General features: G+C 42.6%; 1 protein-coding gene across 1 annotated transcript in view; it reads right to left on the bottom strand.

Annotated features, from left to right (window-relative positions):
- Positions 1 to 16,127, bottom strand: part of TOGARAM1 (TOG array regulator of axonemal microtubules 1) — a 778,500-nt gene that overhangs the window by 221,067 nt on the left and 541,306 nt on the right. The window contains exons 14-15 of the mRNA XM_078659754.1: positions 15,588 to 15,693; positions 10,308 to 10,543 (exon numbers count right to left, since the gene is read on the bottom strand). Of these exons, the coding sequence (XP_078515880.1) occupies positions 10,308 to 10,543; positions 15,588 to 15,693 (342 nt within the window). The remainder of the gene's footprint in view (positions 1 to 10,307; positions 10,544 to 15,587; positions 15,694 to 16,127) is intronic.

Below are 16,127 nucleotides of genomic sequence, written 5' to 3'. Positions count from 1 at the left end.
GCTGACCTCAAAAGGGCTTGGGGGCCTGTTATGTGGGTGGCGGTGCTGTGCGCTGTAAATATGCTATGCTCCTGGCATAGACACAAAACATTAGAAAGTGTTGGGGGCGGGGAGGTGGATTGCCAGACTGGTGCTGAAAGGCTCAAAAAGCGTGCCGTGGCTCGGCTCTCCTAAAAACGCTCCAGGGCTGAGTCTTCCTTGTAGCCAAATAGGTGAGGAGAGTCAAAGGGCAACTCCATAAAAGACACTTGAACATCCCCGGAGAAGTCCGTGGACCTCATCCTTGGTGGTGCCGGTGCACAATATTTGTTGCAAAAGTCCTTCCTAGACAATCAGTGGCATTTAGGTCCAAGTGGATGATAAACTTGAACACATCCCGGTCATCTTGAATGGATGAGCAAAGAAAGCCTGGAAGTCTTCCAGGACTGGAGGTAAGATCTTACCAACCATGTTCCAAAGTGCGTGGGTGTAACGTCCAAGGAGGTAGCTGGCACTGACTGACCTCAAGGCAAGGCGGGCCCATGAAGAACATTCTCCTGCCAAATCTTTCTATACGTTTGGACTCTGTTAGGAGGAGTAGTCAGAAAGGTGATAGGGTTAACTTTGCTGGTGGATGCCTGCACCAAACAACTCTCCGGAGTTGATTGTTGAGTTAAAACATCAGGATTGCTAGAGCTGGTCTATGGTGAAGGGTGATGTTTCGATTGAGTCTTTCGTGTGACTGGACAAAATGAGATTTATGCAAGATAAGCTGTGGATTAAATGGAATAAAAATATTTTGGACAAGACTGGAACAATTGGTGCATCTTTGTTATGCATAAATGATGGCTGTACGTCTGGAGTGGGGTGTTACTTCGCCCCACATTCTTCAAGTGATGTTTCGATTGACCATAGACGCAGAGCATAGTTTTGCCCAGGTGCCCAAAAGAGTGTTGAAGGGCAGGAGAGGCTTAGCTAGTGTTTGGCCAGGCTGAAGGACCTCAGTGAGTTCATTCGTTTTTACATTCATGGTAGACCACAGCAGCCCTTCTAATCACAGTGGCAAAAGACGTTGTTCCTGTGATAGCCGGTCTGGGGAGGGGTCAGTGGATTGGGGAATCATGCCAGTATCAGGTAAGGTATGCAACCTACTGGCCTCTTGTAGGTCTATGTACCGATTGTCTTCATCATAAGGGGGGGATGAACTCTTCTTCCATCCCCTCCACTGTCTTCTCCATATGACTGGCTCAGGTAGGAGTCCGAGCCAAAAAAGTTGTTGTAGAGTCTATGCGTAACTTCACATAAATAGACTGTGTCTGAGAGATTGAGTACTGGCTGCACCGCATTGGGATCTTGGCGCAGTGTCTGTTGGGACAAATTCGACTCGGATTTCAAAATAGGTTGTGGTTCTTCCTCCAACACAGCCTATGTCAAGCATCAATGTCCAGGGATCAATGCAGATTTCGTCATTGGACCAAATTTGCACCAAATGCTGGTGCGGAACCCGAAGTGGATTCAAGGGGTGCTGCCAGTGCCAAAGGATAGATCCGCCAGTGGTAGGTAACAGGACTGGAGGTTGTGGCACATCTTTGGGGTTTATAGGTGTGCTAGAGAGAGCCTGAAGCATGCCAAAGATGCGCATGCATGCTGTCTCTAAAGGCTTCGACAAGCTGTGGCATAGTCGACGGACCCATTAACTCAGGGTGCATCAGGTAAAAAGTTGGAATTGGTTCCTCGGTGGAAAAGAAGCAAGACATAGAGGTACGGTTACACCCTTGTGTCTTCTTGGGAGAATGAGGGCGGCGGGAAAGGGAAGAATCCTATTTGGAATTATGTTTTTTCTTGGACTTACCCGAAGACTTAAACTACGATGAAGATCTGCAGCAGGAACAACTTAAGGAGTTGGAGCGATAGAAGGGTCCACACTCTTGACTTTGACTTGGAGCTCCTAACTACCAAAGACACTCTGGGACCTGTGTGAGCGTGGGTCCTACCGGGCAGACGGCGTGAGCGTGGGTCCTACCGGGCGGACGGACACTCTTTCCCTCCATTGCTGCTCCCCTCGCCGCCGCATTTTACCACCATTGCGGCCGCCGAGGAGGGGACTCCAGCACTACATTGCCCAGGCTCCCTAGCGGTCCGCCACCGGCGCAACGCGCCACGTCATCTCGGCGCCCGGAGGCGCTTGAAATAGCTGCCCATCCCGGCAGAGCGGGTGCTGCTAATTACCAAAGACACTCTGGGACCTGCGTGAGCGTGGGTCCTACCGGGCAGACGGCGTGAGCGTGGGTCCCACCGGGTGTACGGACACTCTTTCCCTGCATTGCTGGTCCCCTCGCCGCCGCATTTTACCACCATTGCGGCCGCCGAGGAGGGGACTCCAGCACTACATTGCCCAGGCTCCCTAGCGGTCAGCCACCGGCGCAACGCCGCCACGTCATCTCGGCGCCCGGAGGCGCTTGAAATAGCGGCCCATCCCGGCAGAGCGGGTGCTCCTAATTACCAAAGACACTCTGGGACCTGTGTGAGCGTGGGTCCTACCGGGCAGACGGAGTGAGCGTGGGTCCTACCGGGCGGACGGACACTCTTTCCCTCCATTGCTGCTCCCCTCGCCGCCGCATTTTACCACCATTGAGGCCGCCGAGGAGGGGACTCCAGCACTACATTGCCCAGGCTCCCTAGCGGTGCGCCACCGGCGCAACGCCACCACGTCATCTCCTCTTGGTTGTTGCAATACGGACCACCTAGTAAGTTATAGGAGACTTTCATTTATGGCTATATTTTAAAAGTTGTGTCTATACGCCTCTGGTGCCACTGAGCAGACTAACATATTACTTCTTGCGACCAACTGTATACACCTTACTTACCTATAGTCCCTGGGATTATTCATCAGCACCTAAAATGTCCAAACACAAATCTACTATGGACAATTATTTAGTAAAAGTTGTGAATAAGATTAACAACAACCGGAGAAAGTCGTTAGGTCGGGAGAATCTACCAGATTTACCTCCTACATCTCCTATAGCCTGTATTGTACCGACTGCAGACTTTAATTGTGATCCTGATGTTATACCAACGGAAATACCAGCAGCACCAGCCCCTATCCAGGATTCCCCTGAAGTACTTGATGACATCTCGCCACGGCGTTCTCCGGGCCTGCGAACAGTGAGGGCTTGTAGAAAAGTACAAACTAAGCGCGGGGGAAACAATAACAGGAGGAAAGTTGAACCTGCACTTAAAAACACTGTCTGTGACAATGAGTCTTTGACTAAGAACAGTGCTGCCAATTTTAACACTGAGCAATTCGCTTTATTAGTTAGTCTTATAGAGGGAAAGTTTGAAACAATTGTTAGACCATTAGTGGACAAACTAGACCTACTAACAGCTGAAGTATCTAGATTAGGCAGCCTTTTAGATGCGCACATTGGTAAGAATGACAGCTCTAGGACAAAAGAGAGGGGTGAATTACAGAATGACACTGCCCCGAAGCCACCTGATGGGAGGCATAGTTTAAATAAAGTTGTTTTACCTGGTCCACCAGTGGGTTGTAAGACTGCGCAGGTATTAGCGGCGCCAGTAAGTACGATTGGAGTTTCTGTCCCCAAGAAAAGTCGCTTTATCAACCTCCCACCAGATTGTGCACCCTATGTAGTTGTTCTATCCAATGTTCCGCCTCAAGATCTTGGTCAGTCTCAAACCCCTCAGGAATCACATGACTCACTTAAAAATAAAACTGTCTCATGGCTGCACAGGCAATGTGGGCTCCCAACCAATTACTCGGATCAAATACTAACAACTAGAAGGGTAAATTGGATTGGTAACTCAAGAAAGTCCTGTAGGGGTGATTGTGTCATTGTTAATTTTAAATATCCCCAACATGCCGCAACTGTCTTGCTCAGAGCAGCCTCTTTAACCCCAAATGAGAACGATATACTTGTACGCCCTTTGGGATATTTTTATAACCATCTTAGTAAGACGCCCCATGTCAACAATAGAGATAGACCCTTTATTTCCAACCATGGCCCAATTTTTGAGTTACCAACAAAGAATAGATACCAAGCTTTGGATCAGAATGATTGACATCCAAAGGCCAGTTGGCCCCAGTTGAGTATAACTATAAATGCCCATGAAAAATACTCAAGTAGGACTAGTATAGATTTGGAACAAACTTGGGTTAGCACCTCTATAGCGATTACTGATAGCGGGCCGGAATCTGCTCCTGCTATAGATGGGGGGGCGAATAATGAGCAATTAGCATATAGTGAGGACCCTAATACTGGTCTAACTGAGGCTGAACTCTGTGTGGATGGTGTCAACCATAATACGGTCCAAGCTGAATTCAATAACTGTACCATAGGGGGCACTTCTATTGTCAGCTGGAATATAGCTGGTTGGGCTTCTAAAGGGAATAAATTAGGGTGGGAGGACATGGTTAGGGCGCATGATATTTTATGTCTTCAAGAAACGTGGTGCGTTACAAAACCCATTTTTGACGGGTATGTCTGTTACAGTTTAGAAGCTTCAGAGTCCCGGCATGGTAGAGCTAAGGGAGGCTTGCTCTTCCTTTTGTCCGTGGACCTGTCGCTGACAGTTGTAAAACATATAACAGTTGGAACCCATTACCAAATTTTATGGGTACAAATGAAGGAAGGCCCAGAGGTGCTTTTAATACATTTCTATAACAATATTTTTAATAATTCACGGCACAAAGTTATAGAAGAATTGGAAAGTGCCCTCATGAAGCTTGTAGCAGAAGCAAAATGTACTTTTATTTACATTTGGTTAGGCGATTTTAATTCCCCAATTTGTCCACTGTCATTTTCTAGGGCATGTGGGGTGCAAAGCAATAGTGGCGAGAATACACCCCACTTCCCACACAATGTCTACGGGAGGCAATTAATAGCATTATGACAGCTTATGATCTAGAGTTATTGCAGCCTGTTAAAGACGCTAGTGGCCATACTATCCCTACCTTTATTAGGAGGAACACTAATTCCTATATTGATCATATCATGTTCTCATCTAGCATAGCACCATACTGTCTGACAACGGTTACTGAGGTACCTACTCTAAGTGACCATAATTGCATTTCAATGAGAATAGAAATTTGGAAGTGTAGGAATCAGCGGGCGTCAAGAACCTTAATTAATATTGAGCCTCATAGGTCAAATGGGACTAGGTTAAGGTGGAAAGGGGAAAAATCCGCAACAGTAGTGCCTATAATAATATCCAAAACTTTGGCAGATATTAATGTCATTTTGACATCTGAAAGTGGGTCTGTTTCCATTGTGAATAATTTTGTTACTATTAATAAAATTATTAATACAATATTTACGGGAAATAGGCCAGGCTCGACCGGCCATGGTAAGGGTTGGTTTGACCATGTCTGTACAGCCCTCCTTTCCCAATTGAAACAGGCTCTAGCCCTTAGACCTAGGGATAAGATTCAAGTCACCCACCTGAGACATGATTATAAAATGGCACTTTCCAAAAGGAAGAGGGAATTGCAGCAAGAAGCGTGGGACAGTTTAACGCAGGCGGCAGAAACTTCTGATAGTTGCCTGTTCTGGTCCACAGTTAACTCCCCCTTTCTTAAAGATGATAAAACCCCCCAACTTTCTTCTAATGTCAGTAGTGAGGCATGGGTCTCCCATTTCTCAGCCATATTTCAAGCTAGTGGCCCGAATAATGTAGAGCAAAGCTATTGGCCTATAGCCCCATTAGACATCACCTTGGGAGAGGTTGAATGTAGTATTAAAGCTAGCAAGGGAGGAAAGGCACAGGGGCCCGATGGAGTCCCCATTGATGTTTATAAGGCTCTTCCTCTGCTGTGGGGACCGATACTTACCTTGGTTCTCAATGCAGCTGTAACAGCCCGGATTCCACCTACATGGGGAGACTCGATTATTGTCCCTATTTACAAAAAGGGGGACAAGACAGCAGCATGTAACTATCGACCGATCAGTTTGCTCGACTCATCGGTGAAAATCATGAGTAGAGTGCTGTTGTCTAGGCTGGAAAACTGGGCTGACGAGAAGGGGATCCTTGCGAGCTCCCAATATGGCTTTAGAAAGGGTCGTGGGACACTAGATCAATGCCTGAATTTGGAACTATTGATTGGCAAGTATTCCAAGGCCAAGCCTGGTAATTTATATCTCTACTTTGCCGACTTAAGCAGTGCATTTGATCTGGTCAACCACTCGGTTTTATGGCCTGTTTTGTTAGAGCTTGGGGCACCAAAGGAAATCATCTTCTATTTAGCTAGATTATATGACAAGATGCAAGCCTGTGTGCGCTAGGGGGCTAGTGGGGAGTGCACCCCAAACTTTAGCGTAAAGCGCGGAATAAGACATGGCTGTGTCCTCGCCCCCCTGTTGTTTACCCTATTTATTAACGGTGTAGACTCCGTCCTGAAAACAGTTAAGGTCGATGCCCCCCAGGTTGCCGGGTCTAGTGTGCCAGTTCTGCTTTATGCAGATGATGCTCTGCTCCTCTCACGGACCCCCAATGGTTTACAGCACCTGATGGATCGGTTTTCTAATTTTATAGGGGAGAGGAAGCTGCTGCTTAACAAGAGTAAAACCCATACTATGATTTGCGGGGCTAGACCTAGTAAAAATCATGCCTTTTTTATAGAAGGGGTGAAAGTGCAGCAGGTGGAAACATTTTGTTATCTGGGTGTTATTTTTTCATGTGATGGTAGTTGGTCTCAGGATTTATTGAGCGTTAGATCAAAGATGGTAAAAAGCGCTTATGGCATATTCAAATTCGCCTCTAAGGTAGGTGATAGGCGAATTAGGGACATGATGCAGATTTACAAGGCAAGGAGTGTCTCTACTGCATTATATGGGGCAGGGCTGTGGGGTTACACCAATGTAGGTTCTTTGCAAAGGGAAGAAAATATCTCCCTTAAAAAAATTCTGTGCTTACCTACCTCAGCCCCAACTGACTTAATTCACAGGGAAGTAGGGGTAGTCTATTTAGGTGACCTCATTCTGTGAAGGCCTTTAATGCTTTGGCGAGCGATTTGGCGCAAGGATGAGACAGTGTTTAATCAACTTTTTATCAAGGATTGTCTCAACCTGGATAATTGCACCAAGATACCTTGGCTTAAGTATGTTGTGGACAGTTTTCAGGCTATTTATGAGCTCAACATATTGGTAGATCCTTGTTCCGCCGGAAACCTCTCTAAACAAGATATGAAAATTACTTTTATGTTGTATGGAACCCAAAAACGTTTAGCCGCGAATGGTTGCCTTACCACAGTTCAACTTTATAATAAATATATTGAAAGTGAAGGCTATCAGCAGTACTTGAGCCTGGTAACTAGACCAGCCCATAGATTTGTTTTAACTAGACTCAGATTTGGAACGGCTCACATTTTGGTGGCCTTCCCCCAGCAAAAAAGCCCCCTGTTGGCCCTTGCCCTTGTGATGGGCACTCGAAACAAAGCACCCTGCACTTTATGCTAATTTGCACCCTTTTTTTTAATGTTAGGGTTATCTACTTGAAACCATTGTTCGTAAAGTATGGTATTTATTATGTGGATGATGCTATGAAGCTACTTTACAATATGAACTCCCCGGACAAATGTTTTTATATTGCCACTTTTATATGTAAATCTATTCAGTGTAGAAAAAGTATGATATTTTAAACATTCGTCTATTTTTATCCTATATTCTCTGTATTGTATTATATTCTGCTTGTATGCTTTTATGGTCACTGTTTATCATGTATTGAATAAAGCTTCATGAAATGAAATGAATGACTTGGAGCGGTACCTGTGTGGAGTCTATTGCTTTTTCATATAGAACATTGCATTCACAGATGGCTTTCAGATTCTGGGCTCAGTCGTCGCAAGCCTTGGTGTTATGCACTGAACTCAAATACCAAAGACAATTTGTGGGGATATCTCACAGACAACTATTTGCAACAGTCCCTACAAGGCGTATGCCCTGTAGTTTTAGGAGGTGACGTGTTTCCTTGAACAATTGCATCAATCCCCCAAGCACACTCTCAGTTGTATATCATATTATGAACACAATTTTAGAACAACAGCTTTTGCTTTTTTCTTGTTTTCTGTGTTTTGTCATGACGGAGTGTACCACACGACTTCCTCAGAGCTGTCTTTCCTGTAATACGGTTCTCGGGATCAATCCTTAATATTGGTTTTAATTCTGTCCCAGATATCGGAAGAGCATAATCTTTGTGACGTATCAATGTTAAGTGATATTTTGATTCTGGATCATTCTGTAGGTGATAGTTCAAATTCTAGGGCACGCCGACCATCGCATACATAATCACAATATTAAGATTAATTGTAGTCTCCCTTACTCGCCAACACACACCTAAACAACATCTTGAACTTGTGCTCACAGATAAAGATGTCCAGAATAGATCTAATGACCCCCATCATTCTTGGAAAACTGCTGGAAGTTCAGGGAGTAAAATCCTGTGCCTCACTCAGCAAACCAAATCACTTGGATGGTCTCTTTTGCAACAAGGCCAGAAATTCTTGCCTTCAAAATCAAGGTGTGTGCTGGAGAGGGTACTTGGGGTGCCTGTTGGAATCCACAAGGAATTGTACATACACGCAAAAATAAAATGCACATACTCTCTCCCTCTCTCTGTTTTAAAAGTTTTCAAAGATGCCCGTTATTTTACAAAATATTGTGTTTACTCTCAATGTCTTCCTCTCCCGTTCCAGTGCCCTTTAAGCCCCTCTCATGCACCTGTTTGTCGTGTAATGATAGGCCAAAGTGATTACTGGAAAATTGGAGACTCACACCCACCCAATCTAACTGACTAAGCTACGCCCCTGCATAAAATTAATGATTGGTTCGTAGTACAGAATTTGCATTAGCAAAAAGTAGTGATAAAATTCATATTTGTTCCAAACAGGGGCCGCAAACCTATTTCTTGCCCAAGGCCCCCCAAAATCCATAGAATGGCACATCCTGCCTGCCACTATCTAATATAATCCATCATTAGATAGCACATTAGTCAACTTCAAAACTAGTAAATTGACTACCCTAAAAACATGAAGCACAACTAAATAAACCGCTTTGACTCTGGTCAATGAGAATACCAGAACTGCAATGGGTGCTCGCATTTCACAAATGCTTCTGGGACCCACAAATGGTGGGAATATGCTATACAGTAACACTTAAAAAAGGTTCCCTTTTTACAATTCACTTCATCTGTCAGGCAATTTACAACACTAGGCAAGTGTTCTGGAATGACAAATGTTCTCCTTTATTGCCAATTTCCACAGCAACTCTTCATCAAGAGATAAATCAAGTCAATGTAGCAAAAACATAACCATGATATGTACAGAGCACAATTTCAGCCCGAGGTTCACGATATTGGCAGATGCCATACAATTTTGCCCAAGGCAACTATGCTCTTTTTGTGAACCTTTAAAAGAGGATACGCTGAAAGTACCCGGCAGGATTTAAACCCTTGATCACATAGTCAAGCACCAATTCATGCAGTGAAATTTTCAAAAAGCCAGAAGATCCTTCTTGCTTTTATTACAGGTGTTCTGTCAGCACTTTGAGCATTTTCCTTTAAATCCTTTGGAGGAAGATGTGAAGTTCTACACAGACTGCACTCAATTCAAGGATCTATGTGTTGAGATTCATCCCAATATGTGCAATGACCCTTTTTGGTGAATTTTTCTAGGTGTGCTTGCCAGTAGTAGAGCGATGACCTGTGGAGTTGGCTTCTGGAAAGCCTATAATTCGATCCCAGTGGTGTCACCAGCAAATCTAAAGCCAATTTAAAAACTGTCTTGGTGACAGAGCAAATAGAGCAAATCCAACAATTTGCCTGCTGGTAATGAAAATATTTGAGTATTGTTCTTTTCTTTTCAAAACAGGGTTGATAAGTGTGAGAATCGTAGTCTACAGACATTTGCCTTTTTAGCTTGCTAATACATTTCATAAGACCATGTATTCTATGGTGCTGGTTTACAAAATGTTACTGAAAATACCTTTAATAGATTGAACAACATTAACTTGTTGGCATTTATAGTTATGAAAAGCAAAAAAAGAAAATGTAATGAAAGTTAATGCCGAGTACTTATTTTAATCTAGTTCTGTAGCACTTTAGCACCTAAATATAGCCCTTGCCCACACCACCCCGGGCTTAAGGAAGTCATTCACAAGTAACTATGAAGATGTGAGCCTAACAAACAAAATGAGCCTGTTTAGAACCGATGTGTGTTATCCAACCAAATAGAAAAACATGTGTACAACTATTTAGTACAAAAAATTATAAAGGTAGCACAAACATTTGCATAAATCTTTCTGAGCTCTGGACATTACCTGAGACCTCCGTTTAAAAGAGAAGTAAGTGCACGAGCTGGAGTAACGTGAAGGACCATTGCATTCAGAGCTCGGTCAACATCGTCTCTAATGAATGCGTTTGATTCACTGGCTTTGTGCAAAAGCCCTTTCACAACACAATCAAGTTCTGGATCCATATTCTTTTTTAAGTGGGTAAACAAATCTCCTAAACAGACCAGAGCGGCTCGGGACACCCCAGAACGCAAGTTCTTCACCTATAATTAAAAGCATATTAACAATGAAATAAAATGCTTTTCAAACAATAGTACTAAATGTAATAGTTCACTGACATGACCAGCAAAAGCTCCTAGAGAATAATAGTCTTGCTCAAAACCTATGCGCACACCGACACAGTTTCAGTAATATGTATCGTAAAATTCAATATACCAGAGTTTTCATGAACATATAACTTTTTGTCTGTGTTAATCAATGAAATTTAGCATGTCTTTGAAGTCGATAGCTTCTAAGGTAAATCACAAACTGTAAAAACACAACATATGAACTACTGGCTAAAAGGAAAGTAGTGGCATAGTTGCCTTGTGTAACAGGAAATAACCACAACACTCATATTTATGAGGTGTTTAGTTCCTAGATCCACAAATAATATTGTTTAACTCGTCTTCTCAATGATATAACATGCTTATAGAAAGTAGACACTTCTTACGAAAATAATTAAAAAAATATCTTTGTTACTTTATACATTGCCAGAAATTAACATTAAATAAACATTAATAACTACAAATCCCCAGCTTTGCCATGTTACATAGAGTGCCTTGGACCTTTTGATCTGGGACTTCAGAAATGTGTTGGATGTCAAATAAATGCAAAGATCACTTTGCTGTAGAGCTTTGGTTCAAGAAAAAAGGATCAAATAGAAATAGATTCAAAGCAATGCAAGTCAATAGGAACTTTCAACACAAATTTACGGTTTGTGTGGATCCCAATCAAGTGACTGGAGAAACGGTTCCTTGGTAGTGACAGCCTGAATTTCACTGAATATCCTTGTTTCAATTCTGCATTATAGATTTCTAAATTGGTTATTTCATGAGCTTTAAGAGTACACTGTGCAACTCCCAGATAGTAGGTGATGGACACACTAGTGGAAAGGTACATGAGAGACTTTACTGAACTCCTTAAATACGCATTGCAAGAAAAACATGGTTTCCCGTAAGAAACCAGAAACAGCTGAGAGATTTACTCTTACTGACCCATATGTTTAAATCCAGAATTAGTACAATGCAAATCATAAAGCAATAGCTGATCTAGTTTTGTTGACACTGGGAGGAGTCCCTGTTGAAAGCACCATACCCTGAACCACTTCCTCTTTGCTAGATATGTCATGACAATTGAAGGTGTGCGTGATTAGGCCAATATGTCCCTGCATTCTTGAGTGAGTGAAAGAAGGTGATTGTGATGAAGAACTAGTCCACGCAGTGCCTGTTCAGAAGGTCCTAAAAGGGGGGGAAATGTGCCCACATGTTTGGTGCCTAGTCAATAAAAACGCACTTTCCTCATTTGCGGTTGCCACTGTGTAGTGTGAAAGCCACTGGCTGCACAAACAGTCTTGGTGTGTGTAAGTACTGATAGAATTTGTAGAACTGATTTGGGATTCAGTTCTAACTTGTGGGAGTCCCAGCATGACCTAATGGCGTCTGTATATTATTTCTTCTGCTGACGGATGTTGTGGGCGATGGCCCAAAATTGGGTACACTGTGTACTATTTTCAACAGAACAGAAGCATTGTGAATTTTAGGAATGAAAGCCTGGATGCTCAGGTAGACACCTCACAGTTCTGACAGATTTATATACAATGCAATCTCTCAAAGAATCAACTTAGACATTTCAGGGGAATATCTGCTCATGCAGATATGTCCACACATGCATTATAGTGCACCGTGCCTTAGGGCTGTAAGGCCTGTTGTAGGGATGCCTTAGCTATACTGCATGCAGAGTCTGCAGACACAGCACACAGGAGGTGTGACATATTGTGTTGTCACCTTTCTCTGCACCATGCAACGCAGCCTGCAATGGCAGTTTGGATGTTGGTGCTCAGGGGTCTCCTAGAGTGGCACAATACATGATGCAGCCTGGAGAGACCCTATTTAGTAGTCCATACCCTAGGTATCAGGGGTACCATTCACTAGGGACTTATAGGGGGAGCTAAAGGTATAGTTAGTTGGGGAACAATTGTACAGTTTAGGGAAAGAGATATGGCACTGGGGACCTGGTTAACAGCAACCCAGTGCCACTTTCTGTCAAAATTGCATCGAATACCAGGCAAAAAGTGGGGGTTGCCATATCAAAAAGGGACACTTTTCTAGAACATGAAGGGTGGGCTGTGACCATTCTTTTAGATATTATAGTATAAACTCCTGCTTGAATATCAAGTCTTGCCTGATAGGTTCTACTGGGTTTACATAGAACACTGGCACGCACTTGAAAGGTTTGGAAACAGGATGCCAAAACAATGTTTGGGTTCCACTGTCTTATGTCTGGAAAAACCTGCTTTGCTCTACCAGACTTTGCTCCTCTGGTTTACTGGGGTATAGCGCCTGCCTCAAACTGGACTTTAGTGTTAGATAAAGGAGGCGAGTATGATTACCCCCAGCCCTGAGAGTCTACGTTTAGTGCAGCTGAAGCCTTTCACCTTCTTAAAAATGCCCAAAGGGTGTAGGGATGGCCTGGGACCACATTGGTGAGGGCATGCCTAGGAGTGATTCACACCCACTAGCTCATGTCGGGCATAAATGTGGCACCTCCAGACAACCATTTTAGAATACTGATGGACTTGAGAAAGAATCAGAAGAGGACTGAACCTGCTGTCTGTGACCTAAAAAGAGCCCTGAAGAAAGTGTACCTGCTCTCTCTTGTACCCAGGACAGAGAAGTGGAATCCCAATGTTCAGTTGGCGGTTCTCCAGTGAGATTTTTCTAATTCTGTTTGGGATTCTTATTGTTTAGCATTTTGCTTATTACTGATCTGGTACTGCATAAATACGTTACGCGCAGCCCTGAATTACGCCCCTCACCTCTGTGCCACACCTACCAGGGAGCTTTGGCTAATTTAGTGACTTTGACACCTCACCCTGACAATGGGTTGTCATTATTCCTTGAGGTGGCTAGTCACCCACCCCAAATTATGATCCACTGTTCCACAAGGTGAAAGTAAATTCCAAGAATACTTACAGATCATACTGGTTCTGGGGTTTCTCCCAGAGCCTTTGGCCAACTAAATTGTAGGCCATTGTCAACGTGGTTTCCTAGAGTCATAAGCTCAGTTTTGAAACCGTTAATGCTTAATGTTTCCTCTCATTCATAAATATATATGCCAAGTGTTGTTTGAGATTTCAACTCATTGCTCTTTGTCATTTTTTAGTCAAATATGTGTTAACACATCTTTAGAGTACATGAAGTATAATAGGTGATATTGGGAGACCACTACATGAGGGATCCCATGTAATTATTGAACAATAAGGTTGATAGGGCTGAGCCCTGAATAAAAGTGCATAAGACTGGTTTGGTTGACAAAGTGGCATAATCCTTTTTAACTTGTGTTCAGTCAGACAAAGAACTTGATCCAGTTAAGTGGCCTGTTATACTGGCCCTCTGTTCTAGGTATTATAACAGTAACCAAGTATTCACTGTTGTACACAGTGACAGATGTAGGACAATAATAACTTCTGTTCAGTATGCATCCAGGAATTAAATAATCTGAATCAGCTTTAAAGAACTGTGACTGGCACAGATAAGATCTCTTGAAGTTGGCTATGAAAATCAGTCAGGTTCCTATCCTTAGAAGGTTACAGGAAACTCAAGGCCAAGCCCTGCGTCCTCTGTAAAAGAATTCCGATTGCCTGGAGTGGAAGCAGGAATCCGGAGGAAACATAAGTGAATGACTTGATGTCGACCATTCACAATTTTTTATTTTGGGGGAGTTCTTAACAGGAAAGCCCTAGATGGCCCTTCTTTATTACTGGAATGTGTTCGTGAAATATCTATACGTTGCTGGCACACACATGACCAGCAAAACTGAATGTATTGAACTATCTATCTAGATAGGCCACTCCTGGAAATGGGTTTTGCAAGGTGTGCAGTAGCAAAGGAAAAATTGTTATTTTGTTTTGTGTAGAGGCTTAGTTCTGACGATATACAAGTGGTGTGCTTGTTTGGCGTCTGGTGAATGTAGTGCCCCTTCTGCCCTGCATGATGGGTTTGGAGAGACCCGTGGGGTTGCACACGTCACAAAGGGGTATGTATGTTTATGTGAATCACAAACTTCACCAGTATCATTTATTAACAGTATAGGTAGGTGAGCACAGAATTTCAGAAGAGGAAAAACAGGAGGAGGAAAACAGTAGCTGTTAGTTGATATATTGCTATTTCAAATGTAGGGTCTTCACAAGAATACACATTAATATGAAAGGTATGGCTGCTGCAGAACCACACTCGAAACTATAATGTGAAATGCTACCATGAGAACTGTGAATATTTGAGATGTGAAAACGAACTAGTAATTCCCATCCCACAAGTCATTCTCACACGACTGGAAGGCGAGTATCCTGGATTCTACAATAGACATGTTTTCTTGGCATTGCCTTTCCGCCCCTGCCATACTGACTGGGCATTAACTTTCCACACCTGCCACAACTTGTGGATGTTGTGTGGTACTATTTTCTGATATTTGCAGCACATGAATCCAAGATTCTATAACAGTGCACTCACGTTTATCTCCAAATCTAATATCTGAAAAAAATATGTATCAAATGGAGTCTGCGTGTTAATGGATTGTCGGTTTGGTTTTGGGATCACGAGTCATTTCAAAACAAAAACTCAATTCTTGAAGTAAACAAAATGTTACACTTGATCTCAACACTAGATGGCACGATACTGCAAAGCACACGATCTACAACAACATAAGCTACAGCCAGTACAACTGCAGAAAGTAAATGATGCTGATTGACACGAATCTGGTAAAGGGCTACACAAACTCAACTCTGCCAAAACAAACCTTTGGTTTTGTTACTGTAGGACATGTATGACAAGCCATATTCAACAAGTTCCACCAACCAACGTCCTGAACCCTGCATTTTTATTGTACGGGTTTACAAATGTTTGTCTATTTCAATCATGAAACACAAAATAAGGTTGTAGGGTAGACTAACATTTTAGGGCTATACTAATACATTTCCAGACTACCAATAGAGTACAATTAATATTATACACATATCCTTAAGATTCTTTTAAAGGAGAAAATGCAAACCTCTTGAACTACTGCAAGGCTAGTATCATGAAGTTTTGCAGTGAGCACATCACAATGGAAGGCAGAGAGGCATCTGATATAGTTCAATCCTTCAATTTTCTTCTCCCTAAAAAAAGAAAATAAATCATTAAAAAATCACGAGAAACATTTCAAAAGGCTTGCTTAATCTTTTCAGAAAACTATTTTTAACTCATATAATTACAGTGCAAAACCCAGTGAACCACAATCTATGTGCCCGTCACAGAAGTGTTTATTTACAAGGAGGGACCTAGATAATTCGATTCACAGAGATTTCTGGAGCTCCTCTTTATGTTAGTCATACATAATTTCACTGTGAGTTATTATGAATTTTAAATATTTATAAGTTTTACTGCTTATTTAACATGCGTTTTAATGGGAATGTTTGAACTTTTGTGGATACTTTTTTACCTTAATAAAGATTAAATTGAATTGATGTTGGTCATACATAATTGGTCGAGGTATTAATACTCAACCTTATACAAAAATGATGTTGACATTACTGAAACATTTTTACTGTTT

The sequence above is a fragment of the Lissotriton helveticus genome, chromosome 9 (genome assembly GCF_964261635.1).
Source record: "Lissotriton helveticus chromosome 9, aLisHel1.1, whole genome shotgun sequence".
Lineage (NCBI taxonomy): Eukaryota > Metazoa > Chordata > Amphibia > Caudata > Salamandridae > Lissotriton > Lissotriton helveticus.
The sequence above is the reverse complement of the archived record's forward strand: the minus strand, read 5'-3'. Positions and strand labels throughout refer to the sequence as shown.